The following is a 20,650-nucleotide window of genomic DNA, read 5'->3' as shown; positions in this document are numbered from 1 at the left end:
TCAAGTATATGTTAAAAAAATAAAAAAGACAAAGCAAATAAACTGAACATCATCCAATCTTTGGGTGGCACAAGATGACAACACTTTTTTCAAGTAGCAAAAATACTAAGAATAACTAAGCAAATTTACAATGTAGGGTAACAATTTTTACAACTGGAAGCAGTATACCATTGCAGCTGTATTTCTTGTGGTATCTATGTGCCACTGCTTTTCAACTTGCCACTTGCTTTTCTTCAAGTGCTCCATTACAGAACTGGGCCACTCTGAGAATAATCCTCAATCCCTGGTGACAGCTTTTTTTCTGGTAAATGTACAAAACGCTGGAGCTTTAGGCAGATTTACATCCATATGTAGCAAATTGTAAAAGTGAAGTTTGACATACACAGTGTGTGGTTGGTGTATTACCTACGGATGCTTAGGATGAGACTAGGTGGAGATGAGTACTGTAGTAAAGGGCAAAGAATCCAAGCACTGGAATGGTCTTTACAGATGTAGCAGCAAAACTGTCCCAGAGCCCTTCTAACTGGTAACTCCAGCTATTATAGTACTTTCTTCGATGCCATCAGGCTCCTTTGACATTACTAGTAATTTTACTTTGCAAAATGCGTTGCTGCTTTACTGCTGCCTTGATTGGTCGAATCACTGTGTCAGAGCATCTCCAGATCTTGTTGTTTATTCCCAGTGTAAAGTGGTTTGTACTGACCAAAACTGATTTAAAGAACATCAACCAGATCTCAACCAATCTGTGGGAGCAGAGCACTATCACCACCTGTCGAATATTGCATAGGACCCTGTCTTCCCACAAAAACAGCTTCAACCTGACTCCACCAAACCTCTGAAGGTGTGCTGTGGTATCTGGACCAGTTTGCACCAGATCACTGAAGTCCTGGAAGTAGAGAGGTGGTCCTCCATGGATCTGAGTTCTTTATCCAACACCTACCACAGATGATCGATTGTCCTTAGATTGGTATGTCCTTCCTTAGTCCATTTTTGGTCGGTATTAACCACTGCAGACCAGGAACACCCAACAAGACCTGCAGTTGTGGAGATGTTCTGACCCAGTCATCACCCTTTTAATATGGACCTGGTCAAAGTCACACCGTTCCTCGTGTTGATCATTTTGCTGCTACAACACATCAACTTCGAGGACTAAATATCCACTTGCTTCCTAATATCCAACTGAGTGAAAGGTACCAATGCAATGAAATAATCAATTTTATTACAACTTCTATGTCAGAATGTTATGGCTGGTCAGTGTAGATCATTCTTGACAGTAGCTGTTAATTTTGACATCTGATAAAATAAATTCATTTAAAAGGGTGCTTTTAGTGCTTTGGTACAGCGGTGTTAATACTGTAGCACGAAGAAACCGGTGGCTGAGGCAGAGGTCAGCAGCAAGTCCTGTGCTCTACAAGTTAAATTTGTAGTTTTTGTCAAAGGAGTTTTGGTTGGAAAGGGTTGTGCAAAAGTCTAAATATGTTGTACACTTAATCTTACAAATTTTTTGCTGTTACCAGCCAAAGCAGTAAATTACCTAACCTCTACATATATATTCCTGTCTGCTTCTCCAAACTTTACTTTATGCTCTGATTATGAACTTCCTACAGCCCCATTTTAAAAAATCCACAGGGACCCTTTTTCTGAATTTGCAGAAAGCATCAACTAAGTGTTCAAAGTAACAGGTTAAATCAACATATGTTCGAGCAGATTGTTAGGCTGTAGAAGCGAACAAAAAGCTGCAGTAAATGAACAGGAAGTGTCTGAACCTCCTCACTGACCTGAGAATATTCTTGTAGCTCCCCAGTGGGGAATCTGAGGCAGAAAACCACGATTCAACAGTGAGTACACTCTGCTGCTGAGCTGATGATGATGATGATAATAATCGCAGGAGACTGGGACATGCTGTCATGATGACTGGTGCTTTGTAGAGGAAGTGATTGTGTTCTTCTTATCTAGTATCTGCATGTGGGAGCTGATTTCAAGAGTAATTGCTGAAGGGAAGTGAGCTGCTGAATTGTGATGTGAAGAATCGATACAAGACTTAAGTGTGGTTTAATCAACTGCATCTATAAGCTTTTCATGTAAACTGTGATCACATGTGTGCAAGCTGTCCTTAGAAAGATACTCCACTATGAATATTAGTAGTATTAAACACTCTCATTCTGAAGGTTGTTGGTTCAATTGTATCCAGTAGAAAATATGTTCATCTGTTTCTCTCTATTCACATTTCTCAACATGTTCTACTTAATTTCCTCTAAATGTTCATATTTGCTTCAAAATATATTGACACATTTTTACAGCTTCCTCATTCTAATGAAAGACTCCTTAGTTGGGTCATTGCTACTTCATCACTACTCTATATTTTAAAGTCTTTCTGCCAAGTATTCAATTGATTGAAATTAACTATGAAAGCAATTACTTTGACAATTTCTTCATTTGCATTTTTCAGCAAAAATGTTAAGATAGTAGGTTTTTGATGGAATTACATAGATTTTGTAAAGGAAAGAGACAATGTGACAAACATAACTGTTTATATGGTTTTCTAGACAAAATGATTGAAGATTGAAGTGAACAATCATTAGAATAGTGTTGAGAATCATTTCTGGGTACATTCCTAATTTTTTCCAACTATAGACTGTATATAAAGATGGATGATAGGTTCTTGTTTCTTTTTGCTGTGTAATAATGAACTTTAGGGACAACTCGTTGTGTCTATCTTTATATACAGTCAGTGATTCTAAAGCTCAAGCCACCTTTTGCAATTTTAATGGATAGAAATATTAGAAATCTTAAGTGGAGTATCAGTTTAAGGCCTTTTTGAACACTAAAACAAAATATTATTTTTGGTTCTTCTCTAATTGGACCTGGATGTCCTCCAACAGCTCTCCAGGGACTGTAAGGTGGAGGTACAGAGGATCCTCCACCAGAGGGCACTAGATGTGAAGCTGGATCCTGAGCTGCAAAGACGCTGTATGACCGACCTGGGGAAGTGGTGCAGCGAGAAAACGGAGGCTGGACAGGAGCTGGAGTGCCTGCAAGATCACCTTGAGGATCTGGTTTCTGACTGCAGAGATGTTGTGGGAAACCTGACTGAGCTGGAGTCGGAGGTAAATGACAGATATGTTTCCCATAATGCAATACCTTGACATGCACAGGAGTCAGGATACAGTAACTAAAGAAAGATTTCTGATGTTCACTCAGTTGGGTGCAGTTGGGTGTTTTTAGCCAACTGAGAGGAGTAGGTGTAAAGGGCCTTTAAGACAGCTGAGGGAGAGACTTTATTGGTGAATGAAGGTCAAGACATCCAAGTATGATTTTAATATAATTAGTGTCTTTTTTTTTTCATTCTGTGAATGCATTTTAAAATCATGTTTTATCTCTGATGATTTTAATGTCTTTTTTCCCTTTTTTGATTTTAATGTAATTTCAATGTCTTGCTTTTCCTTTTGTCGTGATTTTTTTTATGCCTTTGTAAAGCACTTTGAGTCACCCTGCGTATGAATGGTGCTATACAAATAAACTGGCTTTGCCTTGCATTCGTTAAACCATTCGCCATATCTGACTAAGCAACATTGCTAAATATTTACTGGCATTATCGACTGAAATATAACAAGTGATGTTTTGTTTCATTCATGATGAAATGTACTTAACCCAGGCTTCTCATGTTTTTTACACTATTGCCTAATTGCAGTTATTTGAGCTGAATGTGACAATTTTACATAATGTTTAGAATCATTTTCATTCATCTGTATAAACACAGCTGAAGCTAAGAGATTATATTTTCAAGAGTACATCCCTTGTACAGTTAAACATGTCTAGCATTCCTTTTTTTTTTTTTTTAATGACATCATTTCTTTGCATCCTCTTCTGTTATATGTAATGGCACCCAAGTGAAGATTTGGCGCCACTGTGTATCTCGAGATGCTTAGCTTGTAATGTTTACTCACTACACTTTGATGAGCAGCAATTGGCATAAACATCATGAGTTTAGTTGCATTTCCACAGCCCTAAAAGGGAACAGAACTGTAATTTTAACGCAGGAATATGTTTCTGCTGCAATGCCAATTATTTGTATAATAAGGAATTTTCAACTAATACTTAAAGATTATGACAGCCTCACCTGATGCTCATGTTGTGTTATGTTAATGGCTCCTTCCTATTGGTTCTGTGTTCAGGATATCCAGATTGAGGCGCTGCTGATGCGAGCCTGTGAACCCGTCATCCAGGGCCACTGCCATGTAAGTCTTCAGTAACAGAGCAGTTCTTTTCTTTAAACCCACATTGAACTCTATTCAGTTCTTTCTTTACGCTTTCTCAGTAGTGATAACCCCCCTTTATGATGATATTAGAGCATCATTCCTGTTTTTTGTTTTTCCCCAAGTTTGATATTAAAGTTTTTCTTTTTCTTACTACATCAGTGAATGGACAAATGCATTTCTGCGTTACACCACAGAATGGGTTATGTTCTTGGTCCTGTGCTGTATGACATTCCTTTCTCTCGCCACATATTTCCTGTTTCTCTTTTTTTTTTTCCCACATATGTCATTATTGACTGAAATAGACTCAAAGCTAAATTCTGTCTTTTAAATATATCAATATTCATCCATTCATTCTGTATGTCTCTTTCATGCAGGAGGTAGCTGATAATCAGATCGACACGGGCGACCTGATGGAGTGTTTGGTTCAGAACAAACACCAGAAGGAGATGAATGAGAAATGTTTAGTAGGAGTGACTCATTTTCAGCTGGTGAGCAGACTGGTGACAATATGTTAAATGACAATGACATGTTTTCCTTGCCATGTGTGAGGAACTGTCAGCTGTTGAATAAATGACTCATAATCTATGTTCTTTTCTGTCCATCTGCAGATTCAGATAAAAGATTTCCGTTTCTCCTACAAGTTCAAAACAGCCTGCAAAGAAGACGTCCTCAAACTGTGTCCCAACATCAAGAAAAAGTACGATTCTCAAACACATACTGCATGTTTTATTTCATATCTACAGCTCAGAGCACACATACAAAACCATCCTTTCAGGGTGCTTGCGCAGGTCTTGAAAGTCTTAAAAAGTATCTTGAAAAGTCTGGAATTTTGTGTGAAAGTCTTAATAAAGTATGGAAAAAAGTTTCTCTCATAGTTGAATTTTAGAGTATGCTGAAGGGCACATAATCTTGTAAGATAAGAAATACATGAAGACAGCATATAAAAATCCTTGACATGATTTCACTAACCGGTCGATACCAGAATGATTCTAGTGAAACTTTTTTGTGTGATATCCATGCACTTTTTCATATGTTTTGAAAATGTTTCTGTCAGTAAAACACAATTTACTGCAAATTGTGCATTCATTCATTCATACCTGCATTTATGAAAAGGAACTTTTCTACGACACACAACAGGTACGATCTCAAGCAAAAAAGTAGGCACGCAAGTATAAAAGTACATAAAGTCAAAGTCTTAAGGGGAAAAAATAGCAGTTTTGAAGACGTCTGGAATTTTTATGTGAAAAAAGAGCAAGCACCCTGTCCTTCACAATAATATAGTCATATCTGATTTAAAAAAAAAAAAAAAAAAAACCCTCCCCCCCTTCCCTCACACACCATCCATAAAGTAAAAGAATGAGCCTCCATGAGCTCCTTCTTGTTTTTTTAAATGGTGTTTGTTGGGTTTATTTTCACGAAACTCATAGAGGTGTCACAGTTTTGTGCATTTTTCCAAGACAAAGTGTTGACTGAATTATAATGTGTGCTGCCAACAGCAAATACTCAGCAAACGTGTGACAGAGGCTATGTTTAAGGTTAGAGCGAATAATATGTTTTTTTGAAATGCTAGAAAACACACTCTGCAGCCACATCAGGTCACTTCACCATTTTGGATACTTGTGCAGTGCTCCGAGTCATTTTATAGAAAATGTTAAGATAAAAGATGAAAAGGCACTGAGTTTGATCCAGTTGAGGACGTGTGAATTAATACATTGGTAGGGATTATTGTTTTTCTGTACTGTTAGGAAAAAACTAAGGATAATGCATAGTAGTCCTGTCACGATTAATATGTAATCGCTGTTTGACACGACCAGAGGTATTTTTCATAATTATCATTATAAGCGCCTCAATTCAACTGTATACACGGATGGATAAATCTACCAGACATATCATATTTCCCTTCTTTATTTCCACATCTTTTTAAGTATATGTATATTTCAGTAATAGGCTTTGTCTATTCATTTGTCAAATATGAACTGTATTTAAAAAAAAAAACAAAACAACAAAACAAAAATAAAAACCAAATGTGACCGAAGATGAAAACAAGTACTATATATGTTTAGAGCTCAAGGTTCAATGCCAATAAATGGCTCTTTTTTTCATCATTATGTATAAATAAACAGCTCTTAAGCTTATCGTACAGTGACGCAAACAGTCAATTATATCTATGACAGTTAATCTCCAAATAAAATGTTAATTATTCTGACAGCCCTAATGTAGAGTTAATCCATCATTATTGTAAAATAAACCCCTTCAGCTAATTGAAGACCATGACATTAACAGGGATCTGCTTCAGTCCTGTCGAGGATAGTTCACAATAAAAATCAGATGTAGATTAATCCAAAGATTATTGCATAATTTCTTGGTGTTCAAAAGGTCATAAATCTCACCTGGGCATCCTTGAAGAAATGCTACGGTAGATGGTTCTGCTGATCTTATTGCCAAAGTTTACCTCTGCTGTATTTGCATGCATGTCTGTTGATCTATACGCAGATCTTGTGTTTACACAGTCAGAATGTCTTTAACCTGAAGTCCTCATCATTCAGGGTGGACGTTGTGATTTGCCTCAGCACCACAGTGAGGAATGACACGCTGCAGGATGTCAAGGAGCAGCGAGTGTCGGTCAAATGCCGCAAACAGCTGCGGGTGGAGGAGGTGGAAATGGTACGTCTGATGTTTAGTTTCCACACTGCACCAGTGAGCTGCTGCCCAGAGACTAAACAACAGCTCAGAGACGGGAAACCCAACCACAGTAAATCATAGTGTGAATGTTTAACATCATCCATTATGTTACTAAGAGAAAACATCTATGAACTAAAAGTTATAGAAGTTCGAGCTTTAGAAATTTGATGGTTGTATTTAGTTACCCTTGTAACAGATTTTTAACATTACAATTCATTGCTTTGTTACACATAATTGTTCAGTCATTTTTAACCAAGCCTAAAGATGTCATGTCTGCGTCTGTAGCAGAAAGTGTGTACGGAACTAAATTAGAGAAGCACTGGAGCAGAAGTTTAGCAAATTAATGTTTGATTATAGAACAAAATGACAAAAGATATAAAACCTAAAGATGCCAACAGGGAACAGGTGCTGTTGAAACTTTGTACCCCAGGCTCTCATCCTGAAGTTTTTATCTCAGTTTGACTGTCTTGTGACATGTTCTTTAGCCAGTGTGAGACGGCTCGGATTAAAAGTTTTTCCATTTTGTTTGAGTCTGTGTTTTCTGTAAAGCCACTAAATCCCCCCCTCAATCTGTGCAGTCGGAGGACATCCGTCTGGACCCGGAGCTGTACGACTCCTGTAAGCAGGACATCAGCAAACTGTGTCAGAGCGTCACCTATGGAAACGCACAGGTCAGCACCAACACACACACACCTGCTTGTTTATTACATGGCTGTACAGTTATTGTTTTAGTTTTGTGTAGGTGTAAATTTAGAAAGATGTGTTCATTTCATGATAATTTTTAATATGTCTAATTACCTGGACCTTTTAGTAAATTGAACACAACAGTGCATTACAGGTATATTGTTTTCCTACAGTTGTTACTTCTGGCTTATAAGACTCACAGTTAATGTACTTTACACACCAAGAGTAAAATAAACAAAACAGGACTTTTAAAAATAAAGGAACTATCACATTTATCATCATGTCAAACACAATGAGATTATGTGACTGTGACTGTTCGTTGTCTTTTTGTTTATATCACATACCACACTGCATTCAACAACCTTGAACAAACTTGGTGATTAGTTTCTTTTGCAAATGAAATTTTGACTTTGACACAACAAAACTATGCATAACAATTCCAGACAGGATTTCATAAATATTGACATACAAGAGATTGAAATGACAAGCACAAAAACATATCAAAGTTTCACATCTGGGTGTAACTGTAGTTGCTGTACTGTCTTTGTTGACTTAATCCTTGTGTTCTGCAGGTTATTGAGTGTTTGAAGGAGAACAAGCGTCAGCTGACTCCGCGTTGCCACCAGCGGATTTTTAAGCTGCAGGAGGTGGAGATGGTTGACCCTGAACTGGACTACCAGCTGATGAGGGTCTGCAAGCACATGATCAGGGTAAGGCTTGTAAAATAACGCTTCATAAACAGCTAAATCAGACTCGTGGGAAAACCGGTTCAGCTCTACTTCACACTGTGAGCATGAAGCATATCGTGAATGTTTATTGTATTGTACGCATAGTTTCACTAGGGCTAGCTCAAGTGAAAGGGAACATTAGTGTCAAAAATTAAAGTTTCACCTATAATTTCTCAAATAGGCTCATTTTTTTGCTTAAGAACTCTATTTTATGGAATTGTTTACAACATATCCATATCACTTGTAGAAAAAAGATATAACTGATTATGTAAAGTTATATGTAAATTCACTATTAACTTTAGTAATAATGTTTTTTCTTGCTTGTTTAAGTGATATTTTCAGTCTGTGAATCTGTTGGAACTTATTATTCAACAGTACAAGAATTTAGAAAGGTTGTATACAATTCAATTGTTTGTCAAATATGCTCTGCTTTTAGCAGTATGTATCATTTCAGTTGTAATATGTGTGTTAAATAAGTTTATTAGAATATTTGTAGTGTTTTAGTTCCAGTAAAGTCTTTTATTCTGATACTGAACAAAGTGACAAACTGCTAATCCCGTGTCACAACATATTTGTGTTCATAAAAACTTTACATTTAAACCTTTTTATCCAATACTGATCACAATTGTCGTTTAACATCATAGCTAAAGCCCTACATTTCATTTAAGTATCAATTTCTCATGAGAACAGCATGTTTCGTATATTGGCAGAAAGTGAAAAAAGATGTTCATTTTGAGTCCCCATTTAAGTATTTTTCCCCCAAAATTGTATTTTTGCAAATTGTAACACGTGTCATGTGAAAGTACTTACTGAGACCTATCCATCCATGCATTAAACATGGAGATAATTAGTTTTCAACACAGAACTTGTTGAACATGAAATGTGTCCCCGTGTCATCGCTTGATCTGGCCCATTACCTTAAAAAGTAGTTTTTTTAGCTCCTTTTTCCCTTTCCCTCAAAAGCCCTGCCCTTTTGCCAGACCACAGTTGTAAATAACAATGTTTTCTTATTGTGTCTTGCCTGGTTAAATAAAAGTTAAATAAAAAAAAAAAAAAATCAATCCACACCACAAATGGATGCTTTAAATACATGTACATATATGTTGGGTTTTTTTTTTTTTTGCTTCTCTGAAGTATTGTTTGTGTGTGTTTTAGCGGTTCTGCACAGAGTCAGAGGGTAAGAATGTTCTTCAGTGTCTGAAACAAAATAAGAACAGTGAGCTGATGGATCCCAAGTGTAAACAGATGATCACCAAGAGACAGATCACCCAGAACACAGGTACACACACACCCTGACTCGTCTCATAGGACTAGTGTTGAGCAGTGTTCATCAAGATGACTGCTAATAGTGTGTTTTTGTATATGCAGACTACAGGCTGAACCCGGTGCTGAGGAAAGCCTGTAAAGCTGATATCCCAAAGTTCTGTCAGTCCATCCTCAATAAGGCGTCGGCCGACAGTGAACTGGAGGGTCAGGTCATCTCCTGCCTCAAACTCAAATATGCAGACCAGGTCAGATCCACCTTTCTTTCCCTTTTTATGTAGAATTTTCACAATGCTATGATCAGACTGAAACACAAACCCTGCTCACAGTTAACTTTAATGTGTTTGGCGGGTCAAAACCCAATGGATAGAGGCAGTTTATTCAGCCATTCACACCTGTGATTATGAAACCATGATCTAATTTTACATTGAGGTTACCTAAAACCATTGCCGTAATCATACTCATACATGTGTTTTTGTATGTGCTGTTGCAGCGTTTGTCTCCAGACTGTGAGGATCAGATCCGTGTCATCCTGCAGGAGTCGGCACTAGACTACAGACTGGACCCTCAGCTGCAGATCCACTGCACACAAGAGGTTCTACACTTTCATATGCAAGCTTATGTTACAGTTCAGCTACTTAATTTGAATTATTAGCAATGCACTGTGTATAATATATAAAACACAAACAAGTTCGTTTAATTATGAGCAAAAAACACTTACATGATTTAATGAAATATTAACTGGCCACTCACCCAGAAATATACATCCTATGCTCAAATTCAGCAGTGGAGAGCTGAAAATAAAGCACTTACAGAGGGTAAAAGTATGGACACAAAACAGCACTGCACGTGTCTGCTGTGATTGGGAAACTGAATGTTCCCATCTCAAGTTGATCTGACTTTTGGCAGTTTGGGGGTGTAAAGTACACAATGTATTAGCCCTCTAGTGATTGGTTAATGTCAACATGGTCACACCTTAGGACATCTTGACCTTTATGACAGCTGTCACTAAGTACCAGATAAGATGAGGTGTTGGTCAACTTTAGTAACTGCCTAAATATGTGACAGTGACAGGACTTTATTTAAGCCTCTATGTTATTAGGAAGTGTTGGACACAGTAATACACAACTTTTGTATGTCTGAGGAGTGAAGTGTTTCATTGGTTGTTGCTATGGTTGGCTTAAATGTCCAGTTCATCTAATTTAATATGTGAAAGAAGTTCAAACAGTGCCTTTTATTTTAGCCTCAGGTTCATTTTTATTTTTAGTGGAAATCTATTTTATAACCAGGTATGCAAAGTGTTAAGACAGTCTTCTGCCATTTCTCAAACATGTGGCCCACGGGCCAAATCTGGCCTGCCAAAGGTTCCAGTCTGGCCCACAGGATGAAAGTGCAAAAATTACACTGGAAATATTAACAGTCAAGGTTGTCAGAATCCTTTTAGTTCAGGTTCCACATACAGGCCAATGTGATCTCAAGTAAAATAACATAACCTTTTAAATAATGACAACTACAAATTTTCTTCTTGAAAAATTCTGTTAAAAATATGTAAGGGAAAAAAATAACATTAAAATATGAAAATATTTACATTTACAAAACTATCCTTATACAATAAAATGCAAATAAATACATAAATGAAAACAAATATGAACAACCTGAAATGTGCAATTTTAACAATATTCTGTCTGTTACTAAATGTTTTGTGCATTTATAGATCCACTGTGATCTATAAATTGTGTTGATAATAAGCTGAGATGTAATATTGAAGAATTGTTCTTGTTTTAGTTCCAAACTCCAAAATTTTAACAATATTCTGCCTGTTACCAAATGTTTGTGTAACTTTGTGTGTAATGCACATGTATAAATAGTAAGTTTAGGCATAATAGTGTTAAAAATTCTACTAATTTTTCAAATAAAATTTCATTTTTTTTAGGTTATTCACTTTTTTTTTGTAAAATGTTAATATTTTCATAATTTAATGGGGGGGGGGTTCTACTAAAGCAAAGAGAAAAACTTGGAGTTGTCATTATTTATAGATTATGTCATTATTTTACTGGTCCGGTCTGCTTGAGATCAAATTGGGCTAAGTGTGGCCCATGAACTAAAATGAGTTTGACACCCCTGTCATAAGCAATCTTGAGTCAACATCACAAAAGCATTTTAAAAAATCAAAGAATTCAGATTTTAAAAATTCAATCTATATTGCTGTCCATGGCTGAGATGTCAGTTCAGCTCCATCATTAAAAACATAAAAGCTGTGTCATCAGACATCAAAAGATCTTAAAACAAGTCAGACTGATAGAATTTGACAACTGTGCATTTGTGCAGCTGATGCCACTCATATGCACTTTATCTGAGGATGTCATCTGGCTCTCAGAGCAAGAATTAAATGGCTGAGATGTCAGTATAGTAAAATTAACTGTGATGTATATGGCCCAGTTTCTACAGAGTGTAGAGGCGTAGTGCCTTTGGTCCGAGGCTTTGTTTAATGGGGTTTGTTTGTGTTCAGATCTCTCGGCTGTGTCCAGAGGAGGCGGCAGCTCAGGAGCAAACGGGCCAAGTGGAGGAGTGTCTGAAAGTCAATCTGTTGAAGATCAAACAGGAAGGATGTAAGAAGGTAAATAAACTCATTGTAGCTTTCACTGACCTCTGAGAGTAAAAATAAACCCCAGCCTTACAATACTGACTCTACTGTAATAAAAATGTCAAATTAAAGGATAAACAAAATGATCTTGTTTGAGTTTTTGTGACAAGGTGATGAAACAGTTTTTCTATTTTCCGTCCACATCTTTCCTCTGCCACCACCCTTATCCTCCTTCCTGTTTTCTTCTTAATCCTCCCTTTTCTTTGCCACATACCTATTTTCTTGCCTGTTTTTTCTTTCTCTCACCTAATCACCTCTGTCGTCCTGCAGGAGGTGCTGAACATGTTGAAGGAGAGTAAAGCGGACATCTTCGTAGACCCCGTCCTCCACACAGCCTGTGCTCTGGACATCAAACATCACTGTGCTGCCATCCCACCCGGCAGGGGGCGCCGTGAGTCCACAAATACACACACAAGGAAACCCAAAACACAACCTTCCATACATTACCACACAGATCAGACATTTTTACTCATTTTGGTCTCATGACTGTTCACTTTATTTAAATTTTTTGTATTGATTTATTGTCAAAGTGGCAATTATCTATATTTTGATTTAATATGAAAAAAAAAACAGCTACCAGAAAAGTTTTTGACAATTGAAATTTCATAGTGGTAAAAGCAGACAGATTTTTTTTTTATTTTTTTTTATCGTGGTCTGGGAATGACAATTGTTAACATGCACTTAATTAATGTTTAAATCCACTGTCTCCAAATTTATGTATATTACACCTGTGAACTAAAGCAAAAGATTTTTTAGTTACAAAGTTAAGATTGTCCTAATACTTGCGTTAAAAAAGACCTTCTTCTGAAATGTGTCTGTTAATTATTCTGTGTTTTGCTCACTCTTTTTGATATTTTTATACCTTGAAACACTGCAAAGAATAAGTCAATCATAATTTATTTCAGCTGTTATGTTTTTCAGATAGTGATAATCACTTTTACGGTTAAGATTACTGTGCGCTTTTATTCCAGACTGTTTGTCAAACCATATCAGATCCTTGCCGTCAGATTAACTGTTTTGTTTTCACACCAACAGAAAACAGACAAAACATCTGCTGACCATCATCTCATTTTCTGACATGACAAGCTGACCTGTGTCCATGTTGCTGTTTTCTCAGAGATGTCCTGCCTGATGGAGGCGCTGCAGGATAAACGTGTCCGTCTGCAGCCGGAGTGCAAGAAGAGACTCCAGGATCGCATCGACATGTGGAGCTACGCTGCCAAGGTACATAAATCACAACCTTGTCATCTTGTCAGTAAAACCCCTCTGAACACTGTGAAAACACAGCTCGTGGTGATGTGACGGAGCACAGGAGACACTGAGCTCTTCACACCAAAGAACCATTTCAGCTACCTCTGTTTATAGAGGACAGCTTTATGTAACACGACCGCAAAGGACAGGTAATCTTACAGACCCAGAAAAGAGTTGTTTTTCTCTAAATGTTGGATATAATTAAACTTGGCTCCTAAGAACTGGAAAATTTCACAAAATTGACGCTGAATGTCACATTGTAGTGAAGAGTTAGCAGGAAGTGGGTTACAGCATACTGCAAAAATCTCAAACCAGATGTAAATTTGGGATGTTGGCCCATACTCTGCTTTAATTTAATAATATCTGATTCAGATTTGCTGATATTTTGACGGACAACCTGAGCTGCGTAATATTATTTTGTTAATGATAATAATTATACATTTTACTTAATAACCATACAATTACATAAGATGCACTGTTGGAAACATAGTTTATTGCTTTGTGTTCTTTAGCAAGGGAGCATTATTTTATTTGTTCCATGTGTATTTCAGAAAACTACTATACGTTTTATCAGGTATTGTGTCTTGAAAATGAGCATCACAAACATCTCATTCACTGCATTCAGTAGGGAAATAAGGGAGCTTTTAGTTCAATATGAATATAATATAATTAACTAAAAATAAATGTATAAAGCAAATGTAAACCTATACTCCAAACTAGAGCATATTTTTGTAATCTATTTATATGTTGGTTATTTTCTTCGATTCAATTAAATGATTATTTGAATAGATGAAAAAAAAATACTGAAAAATATGAAAAAGACAACTTGCTGAAGCTGAAACAACCACAAAAAGTCTCAAAATAAAAGGATACATTTAAAAAATCTATATAGAAATAAAGATAGCATAAAACTATATATATAAAAAATCTGTAGATATATAGAAATAACAATAACATAAGTGTATATAAAATAGATGCACTGCCCGGCTCCCCAAAAAAGTTGCACATGCAATGTTAGACTGCACTACCTTTGGTTTGGATTACAGGAGACATTCACTGTCACATCTTTTTTTTTCCACATAATGCTTATGTAGTGTCACAATAAGGTTCATAATATTTTGATTATTAATGATGGAGAATCAGACCCCTGCATCAAGTCTTCATCACATCCCAAATTAGACTCTAGACTTTATGGAGGCTAATCCATGTGTGAAAATGATGCATTCTCATTCTCCCTGAACCATTCTGTCACAAGCCTGATGATCCTGATCAATCCTGGCACTGTCCAATCTTTGACATTCGAGACATGAGAGGACACGTACAGCATCAGTTAGAGTTAAATAACCTGTTACAGCTCAAACATTATCATCCACTGCAGTACTTACACATGGAAGGACCTGAAGTATTTGCTTAGTTAAATCCAGTTAATGTCTCCTGTAATCAAAACCAAAGGTGGTTCAGTGAAACATTGGGGGGGGGGGGGGGGGCAGGCAAACGTCATAGAGGACTTATTAACCGTCAATAAGTTTCACTTTCACTCTGCTCATACTCATTATGAGTTATGATAGTGATGCACGGGTCGGGTTTTTTCAACCCGTGGGGTTTTTGTGGAATTATTTGACCCCACCCAACCCACCCCGCAAATAAACTGGTATTCTTTTGACCCGCCCCGCAAGTAACCCGCTTCATATCACTAACCCACGGCACTGAACGCACCCCCATTTAATACCTGGACGGACCTGTCCATAGACACACTACAGCAGTGGAAAATATCAGGTTCTAATTTGTCCCACAGTATGAATTTGGAAAGTGCACAAATTACACTAAAGTTGTTAAGAGTCAAAGGTGTACAGGGTGGGGAAGCAAAATTTACAATATTTTGAGGCAGAGATTGAAAGACAGTGTATGACCAATTAGTTTATTGAAAGTCATGAGAATTTATTTGCCACAAGAAAATTTACATAATAGAAAATGTTTTTATTCTATGTGTCCTCCTTCTTTCTCAATAACTGCCTTCACACGCTTCCTGAAACTTGTGCAAGTGTTCCTCAAATATTCGGGTGACAACTTCTCCCATTCTTCTTTAATAGTATCTTCCAGACTTTCTCGTAATAGTTTTGCTCATAGTCATTCTCTTCTTTACATTATAAACAGTCTTTATGGACACTCCAACTATTTTGAAATCTCCTTTGGTGTGACGAGTGCATTCAGCAAATCACACACTCTTTGACGTTTGCTTTCCTGATTACTCATATGGGCAAAAGTTTCTGAAAAGGTATGGATAATAGTGTTAGGTATGATTATGACATCAATATATGTTTGGTTTCAAAACAATTGACGTAGTGCCTGCTGAGAAAAAACAACTAAATGTTCGTTGTAAATTTTGCTTCCCCACCCTGTAAAACTTATTTTAGTTCAGGTTCCACATTCAGCCCAAATGTGATCTCAAGTAAAATAATAGCATAATAACCTATAACTAATGACTCCAAATTTAAATCAAAATTTCATCGTAAAAAGTCTGTATCGGATCGGTATCGGCCAAACTAATCCCAAAAAAAATCAGATCGGAGGCAAAAAAATTCCAGATCAGGACATCACTAATTTGTATAGAACTTACTAACGACTTAGAGATGTAACTAACATATGACTTTGTGTTGATCCTGCCGTCAAGTGCATCACAATAAGCATCCATGTTCAAACACAACAGCAGAACCAATGTTTAGCACCAGCAAAATTAAGGAAACAAAGCTTCAATTCAGAAAAATTACAATCAAATAATTGTTTAATTAATTTCAGTCAATTTACTCATTTCAGCTCTAGTCCAAACCATAAGAAAAAGGTTTAATCAAATGTCAGTAGCATGTAAACTAATACCTGTCATCCACATGCAGTACATTATAGTCCTGAAGACCAGAAAAAGGTGTACAAGACTAAATAAGTGAATAAATGAATAGATTAAAATGCAATTCCAAATATTAAATAAAAGGATCCTAAGTTTCTTCCCTTTAGTGTTGAAATTCTAAATCCTTAGATCCGTATGAATAACTGACTCTTGGTTTTAAAGTGTACAATCACACTGAACTGTCTTCACTTCTCGTCAGGTGGCTCCTGCCGAGGGTTTTTCGGACCTGGCCATGCAGGTGATGACGTCGCCGTCCAAGAACTACATCCTGACCGTGATCGGCGCAGGCGTGGCGCTGCTCTTCCTGATGGGGCTGCTCTGCGGAAGATTCACCAAACGCGTCACTCAGGAGCTGAAGGACAGGTAGACCCCACCTACTCAGGGGTCAGGACACGCCCACAGGAGAAACGACCACCGCCGAAAAGGACCTCCCCTCATTTTACCCCTCGGCGTCCTCCCACCTCCGCCCATTCATCCTCCGCCTCATCACTAAACACTACACTCTGGCGTCTTCTTTTTACTTTTTAATTTCACTCCTTTAATATCACTGCTGGGGCGTTCATGCTGAATGACATTACCCACAACCCCCTAAGGCTAAAGTGGGCGCGATCAGTGACTCACCCCTTTACCTCTTCATGAGCCACGCCCACTTTTTAGGATGCCACGCCCTCTGCCGCCTTTTTCTTCCTCTGATTTTTTTTTTTTTTTTTCCCGGGTCCTCCTGCAGTTTCCCTCACCTGATGTAGATGCAGTATTACTTCGTTTTTTTTTCTTTTCCTCCCCCCCTCCTTTGTGGGCGGGGAGAAGGGGCTAGGGGGTGGGTGTTGTAAGGATAAGGGGTTAAAGGTCAAGATATGGGGGTGAGGGAGGTGAGTGACATCGGTCAGTGTAAATGTGTAGAAATGGGATGGGAAATGCTCAGCTATAGAGCAGTTTAATGACTCCAGTATTTTAATGACTACAGTGTGTGTGGCGTGTGTGTTGTGTGTGCGTGCGTGTGTGTTGGCCTTGATGTATGTGTGCGATTGAAACTGTCTTTCTACCATCATACTCTTCTAGTTTGTCCTCGCTAAAGGGTTTTTGGGGGTTGTTTGGCTCTGGATATATCTTTTCCTTTCTTTTTGGCTGACGTGTGTTCGTTTGATTTTATCGCCATGGGACTGCCAGGCGGGCGGTGCCAACCAGCCGTCCCTCCACCGAGCCACAGATCATGTACAGAGGGGAAACGTCACTCACTCCCAGCCGGCTCACTGAAAGCTCCTCTTACAACAAGGAATTTGTGTTTTTTTTTTTTCCCCAGCCCAACCTGTGCCATAAACGCACCACCCAGCTCCCAGTTCAACCGCTCATCTTCTCATCGCTCCAGTAGTGGTTGGAACTGGACAAACTGGGATATCTTTTTTTTTTTTTTTTCTTTTAAGTCATGAACTCGCTGAGCGGCTGTCACGCTGGTTGGACAAACTGAGAGCAATGCAGAAAAAAAATTAAAGAAATAAAAACTATCGTAGTTTATTGTAGAGATGTGAACATTTCTGTGTAAAGATGATACTGGAATCATTGCACATTTTTCGTTCTTTTTTTTTTTATATCTATAAATATATATATATTGTTTTGTCATAGCCTTATTTATTTGTTTACTAATGATCAAAGTCTTTTTTTTTTTTTTTCTATGATTTGAATGTTCTCTGGTTGCCTTTTCTTCAGCGAGTGTCCCTCCTTCCTGCAGGGAGAAGGACGGACGGGAGAGGGAGGGAGGTGTTCAGGCGACGATAGTTCGGCCTCCTCCGAACGTCAGCCTGCTCCGGGTGGCTGCCTGATTGTCTGTTTTAGGTAAGGCAGTGAACGCCTCTGCTCCGGTGATGTTACTGACAGATCAGAACACGTCGTCATTATTATTAAAACTCTGCGACTCAGTTGTAGAATAGAAAGCTCAGATGACCTTTTTAAGAAAGCAAAGCTAGCCGGGCATAACGGAATGGACTGATATTTTAATGTGATGATAGTTTGGGGATGACCACTGTGCTTTTGTAGGATATTAAGTGATTGTGAGCGGTCAAAAAGGAAGCTGAGACATCCTGTTGGTGTTTTTGACTCAGTACTAGTTTATTTTCATTTTGCTGCGTTCGGTCACATCTGAAGAAAAGGAGATTTTGGGAATGATCTGATGTGTTAACGTCGTCATACTAAACACAGAAGTATCCAGTTAATATGAAGATTAAAACAGATGAGATAGTTCTTTATTAATGTACGTCTGGCTTTAAAAGCAGACCATGGATGACGGGACATTTTTTATCATCATTCAGACTTGGATGTTTACTTGAGTTGGAAATGGAATATTTTATTGTTGTATATGTATGACATATTTTAGATTCTGTACTACTAGTTCACACTCCAGCTTCGTGTCAAGTCTCCGTTAATCACCGCATCAATATCTCTTGGAATGATCGTCACAGACACACAAAGGAGTGTTCAACGTAATGATCAAACATTGAGTTAAGCTTTACTGTGATATTTGTAATCATAGCCTAACAGGCTGATCCGACACTTTAGTCATAACAGTGTGAGGGTTTTCCTCTTCTATTTGAGCAGAGAACCCAAACATTACATGAACAAACCCGGGCACAAAAATCATCTTTGCTCAAAGTTCTAGTCAAGATCACCTGGAAATTCAAGAACGCTTCTGTGTGCACATTTTGCACAGGAAAAAAAAAACGCACATGAAGTTCTTCTTTTCATGCTCCTGTTATATGTTTGTGATATATTTAAGCTTCAGTTTGAACTTGTCTGAGTTGATTGAAGTTCTAGTCTGTAGACGTAAAGGGCTTGTTCTAAACTAACGAGTACACAGTATTTATATAATGTCAGGGGATTAGACACTTGTCCACAAAACGGTTCTGAATACTGTATCATTTCTGCTAATAGATCTCCTAAATCTTCTACACTGGGGCTTAAACGTAAATCTGACAAACTCACAGAAGAAACCAAACAACTCCTCTATTTATCGCATGGAATTTAGTGTTTGTCGAGCAGGAAACGAGAGAAAAAGATGTATTTAGTTTCTTGAAAGTGTCTTGCACATATTTTCAGATTCTGTGTTTTCGCAGATACGTTCATCGTGCGTCAGTGTTGAGGTTTCAGGCTTTTCAGTCTCAGTTTGAAAATAGAAAACTCTGCTTGAAAAGATCACCAACTGTAAAAATACAAAGTGAGACTCTCTCCTCTCCCAGCTCGCCCCGGTCACGTGTACATGTGTACTATACTGAGTGCTTCACACTGTAAACTACGTACCGTGCATTTAGCCTATACTGTTTATTTTTTTGGAATCGTTGAAGCTTGGTGTGGTGAGCGCTGCCCTCCCTGCTTGTAAATGAGACGTTCTGATTCTGCCTTCACTGTTTTCCATCGGACGTTGGTTTTCTCGAAGCGTGCCTACTCACCGTCCCACCGAGGGATCCCGCTGTACAGAACATCCCAGAATCCCCTGCAGCGCCCGGCAGAGGAGCCTGTGGGCCTGTGTGAGTGTGTGTGATCGAGTGTGATTGATGATTCTGTGTTTGTGTATCGCCCACAGATTTTTTTTTGGATGCTGTGCGATTTCCGGTCGGTACCTCGCTGTTCTCGTCCAGAGCAATGATGGCTTTGATTTTTAGTTTGTGATGATGAAAAATCTTTTTGTAAACAATGTTCGTGTCTCAATCCATGGCACTCCTGGTCATTGCATTCATTTTTCCCTGTCCGCTTTTTTTTGTTTTTTGTTCTATTTTGTTTTGTTTTTGTTCTGTACATATGAAAATTGGACAGTTTGTTAATAATAATAAAGTCTGCAAGGTTTCTAATCTTGTGTCTGCTGTGTTGGTTGAATTTTTCTCTTCCCACGTTGACCTGAAATGACCTTTTAACAATGAGGACCTGCCCCTTTACACCTGTTGTTCCCTGCTCCCACACCAGCATCACTATCCCCTCACCTCATCTGTTCTAACTTCTACCTGCCCCCCTGACCGTGCTCTGACCCCGAAAGACCCGACAAAGCTAGGTTAACATTGCTGTTCAAATATGACACATCAACCCCAATTCAACCTTGAAAATGAAGGACAAGGTCAATACGCAAACAACTCATCTAAGAACTTCCCAAGTTCCACAGAATCCTACCTTCATGTACTATGGGACTTATGGTAAATACTAGTTACCAACCCAGAAAATGCACATGAATGTCCCTCATGTATTTTCCACTGAAGAA

At 38.0% G+C, this 20,650-nt stretch overlaps 1 protein-coding gene across 3 annotated transcripts in view; it reads left to right on the top strand.

Annotated features, from left to right (window-relative positions):
- glg1a (golgi glycoprotein 1a) overlaps positions 1–20,254 on the top strand; it is a 49,359-nt gene extending 29,105 nt beyond the window's left edge. The window contains exons 12-27 of one of the 3 annotated variants that reach the window (XM_030136468.1): positions 1,797–1,838; positions 2,883–3,107; positions 4,176–4,238; positions 4,634–4,747; positions 4,868–4,956; positions 6,806–6,923; positions 7,520–7,612; positions 8,198–8,335; positions 9,509–9,632; positions 9,722–9,864; positions 10,110–10,211; positions 12,126–12,233; positions 12,531–12,651; positions 13,378–13,484; positions 16,613–16,776; positions 18,140–20,254. In XM_030136468.1, the coding sequence (XP_029992328.1) occupies positions 1,797–1,838; positions 2,883–3,107; positions 4,176–4,238; positions 4,634–4,747; positions 4,868–4,956; positions 6,806–6,923; positions 7,520–7,612; positions 8,198–8,335; positions 9,509–9,632; positions 9,722–9,864; positions 10,110–10,211; positions 12,126–12,233; positions 12,531–12,651; positions 13,378–13,484; positions 16,613–16,776; positions 18,140–18,230 (1,842 nt within the window). In that variant the 3' untranslated portion in view covers positions 18,231–20,254. Of the gene's footprint in view, positions 1–1,796; positions 1,839–2,882; positions 3,108–4,175; positions 4,239–4,633; positions 4,748–4,867; positions 4,957–6,805; positions 6,924–7,519; positions 7,613–8,197; positions 8,336–9,508; positions 9,633–9,721; positions 9,865–10,109; positions 10,212–12,125; positions 12,234–12,530; positions 12,652–13,377; positions 13,485–16,612 lie in introns of all 3 variants that reach the window. The other 2 variants (XM_030136469.1, XM_030136470.1) reach the window with 2 other exon arrangements.
- Positions 20,255–20,650: the final 396 nt, after the last annotated feature.

Source organism: Sphaeramia orbicularis, chromosome 6 (assembly GCF_902148855.1).
Source record: "Sphaeramia orbicularis chromosome 6, fSphaOr1.1, whole genome shotgun sequence".
Taxonomy (NCBI): Eukaryota; Metazoa; Chordata; class Actinopteri; order Kurtiformes; family Apogonidae; genus Sphaeramia; species Sphaeramia orbicularis.
Note: the sequence above shows the minus strand (reverse complement) of the source record. Positions and strands in the feature narration are given on the sequence as shown.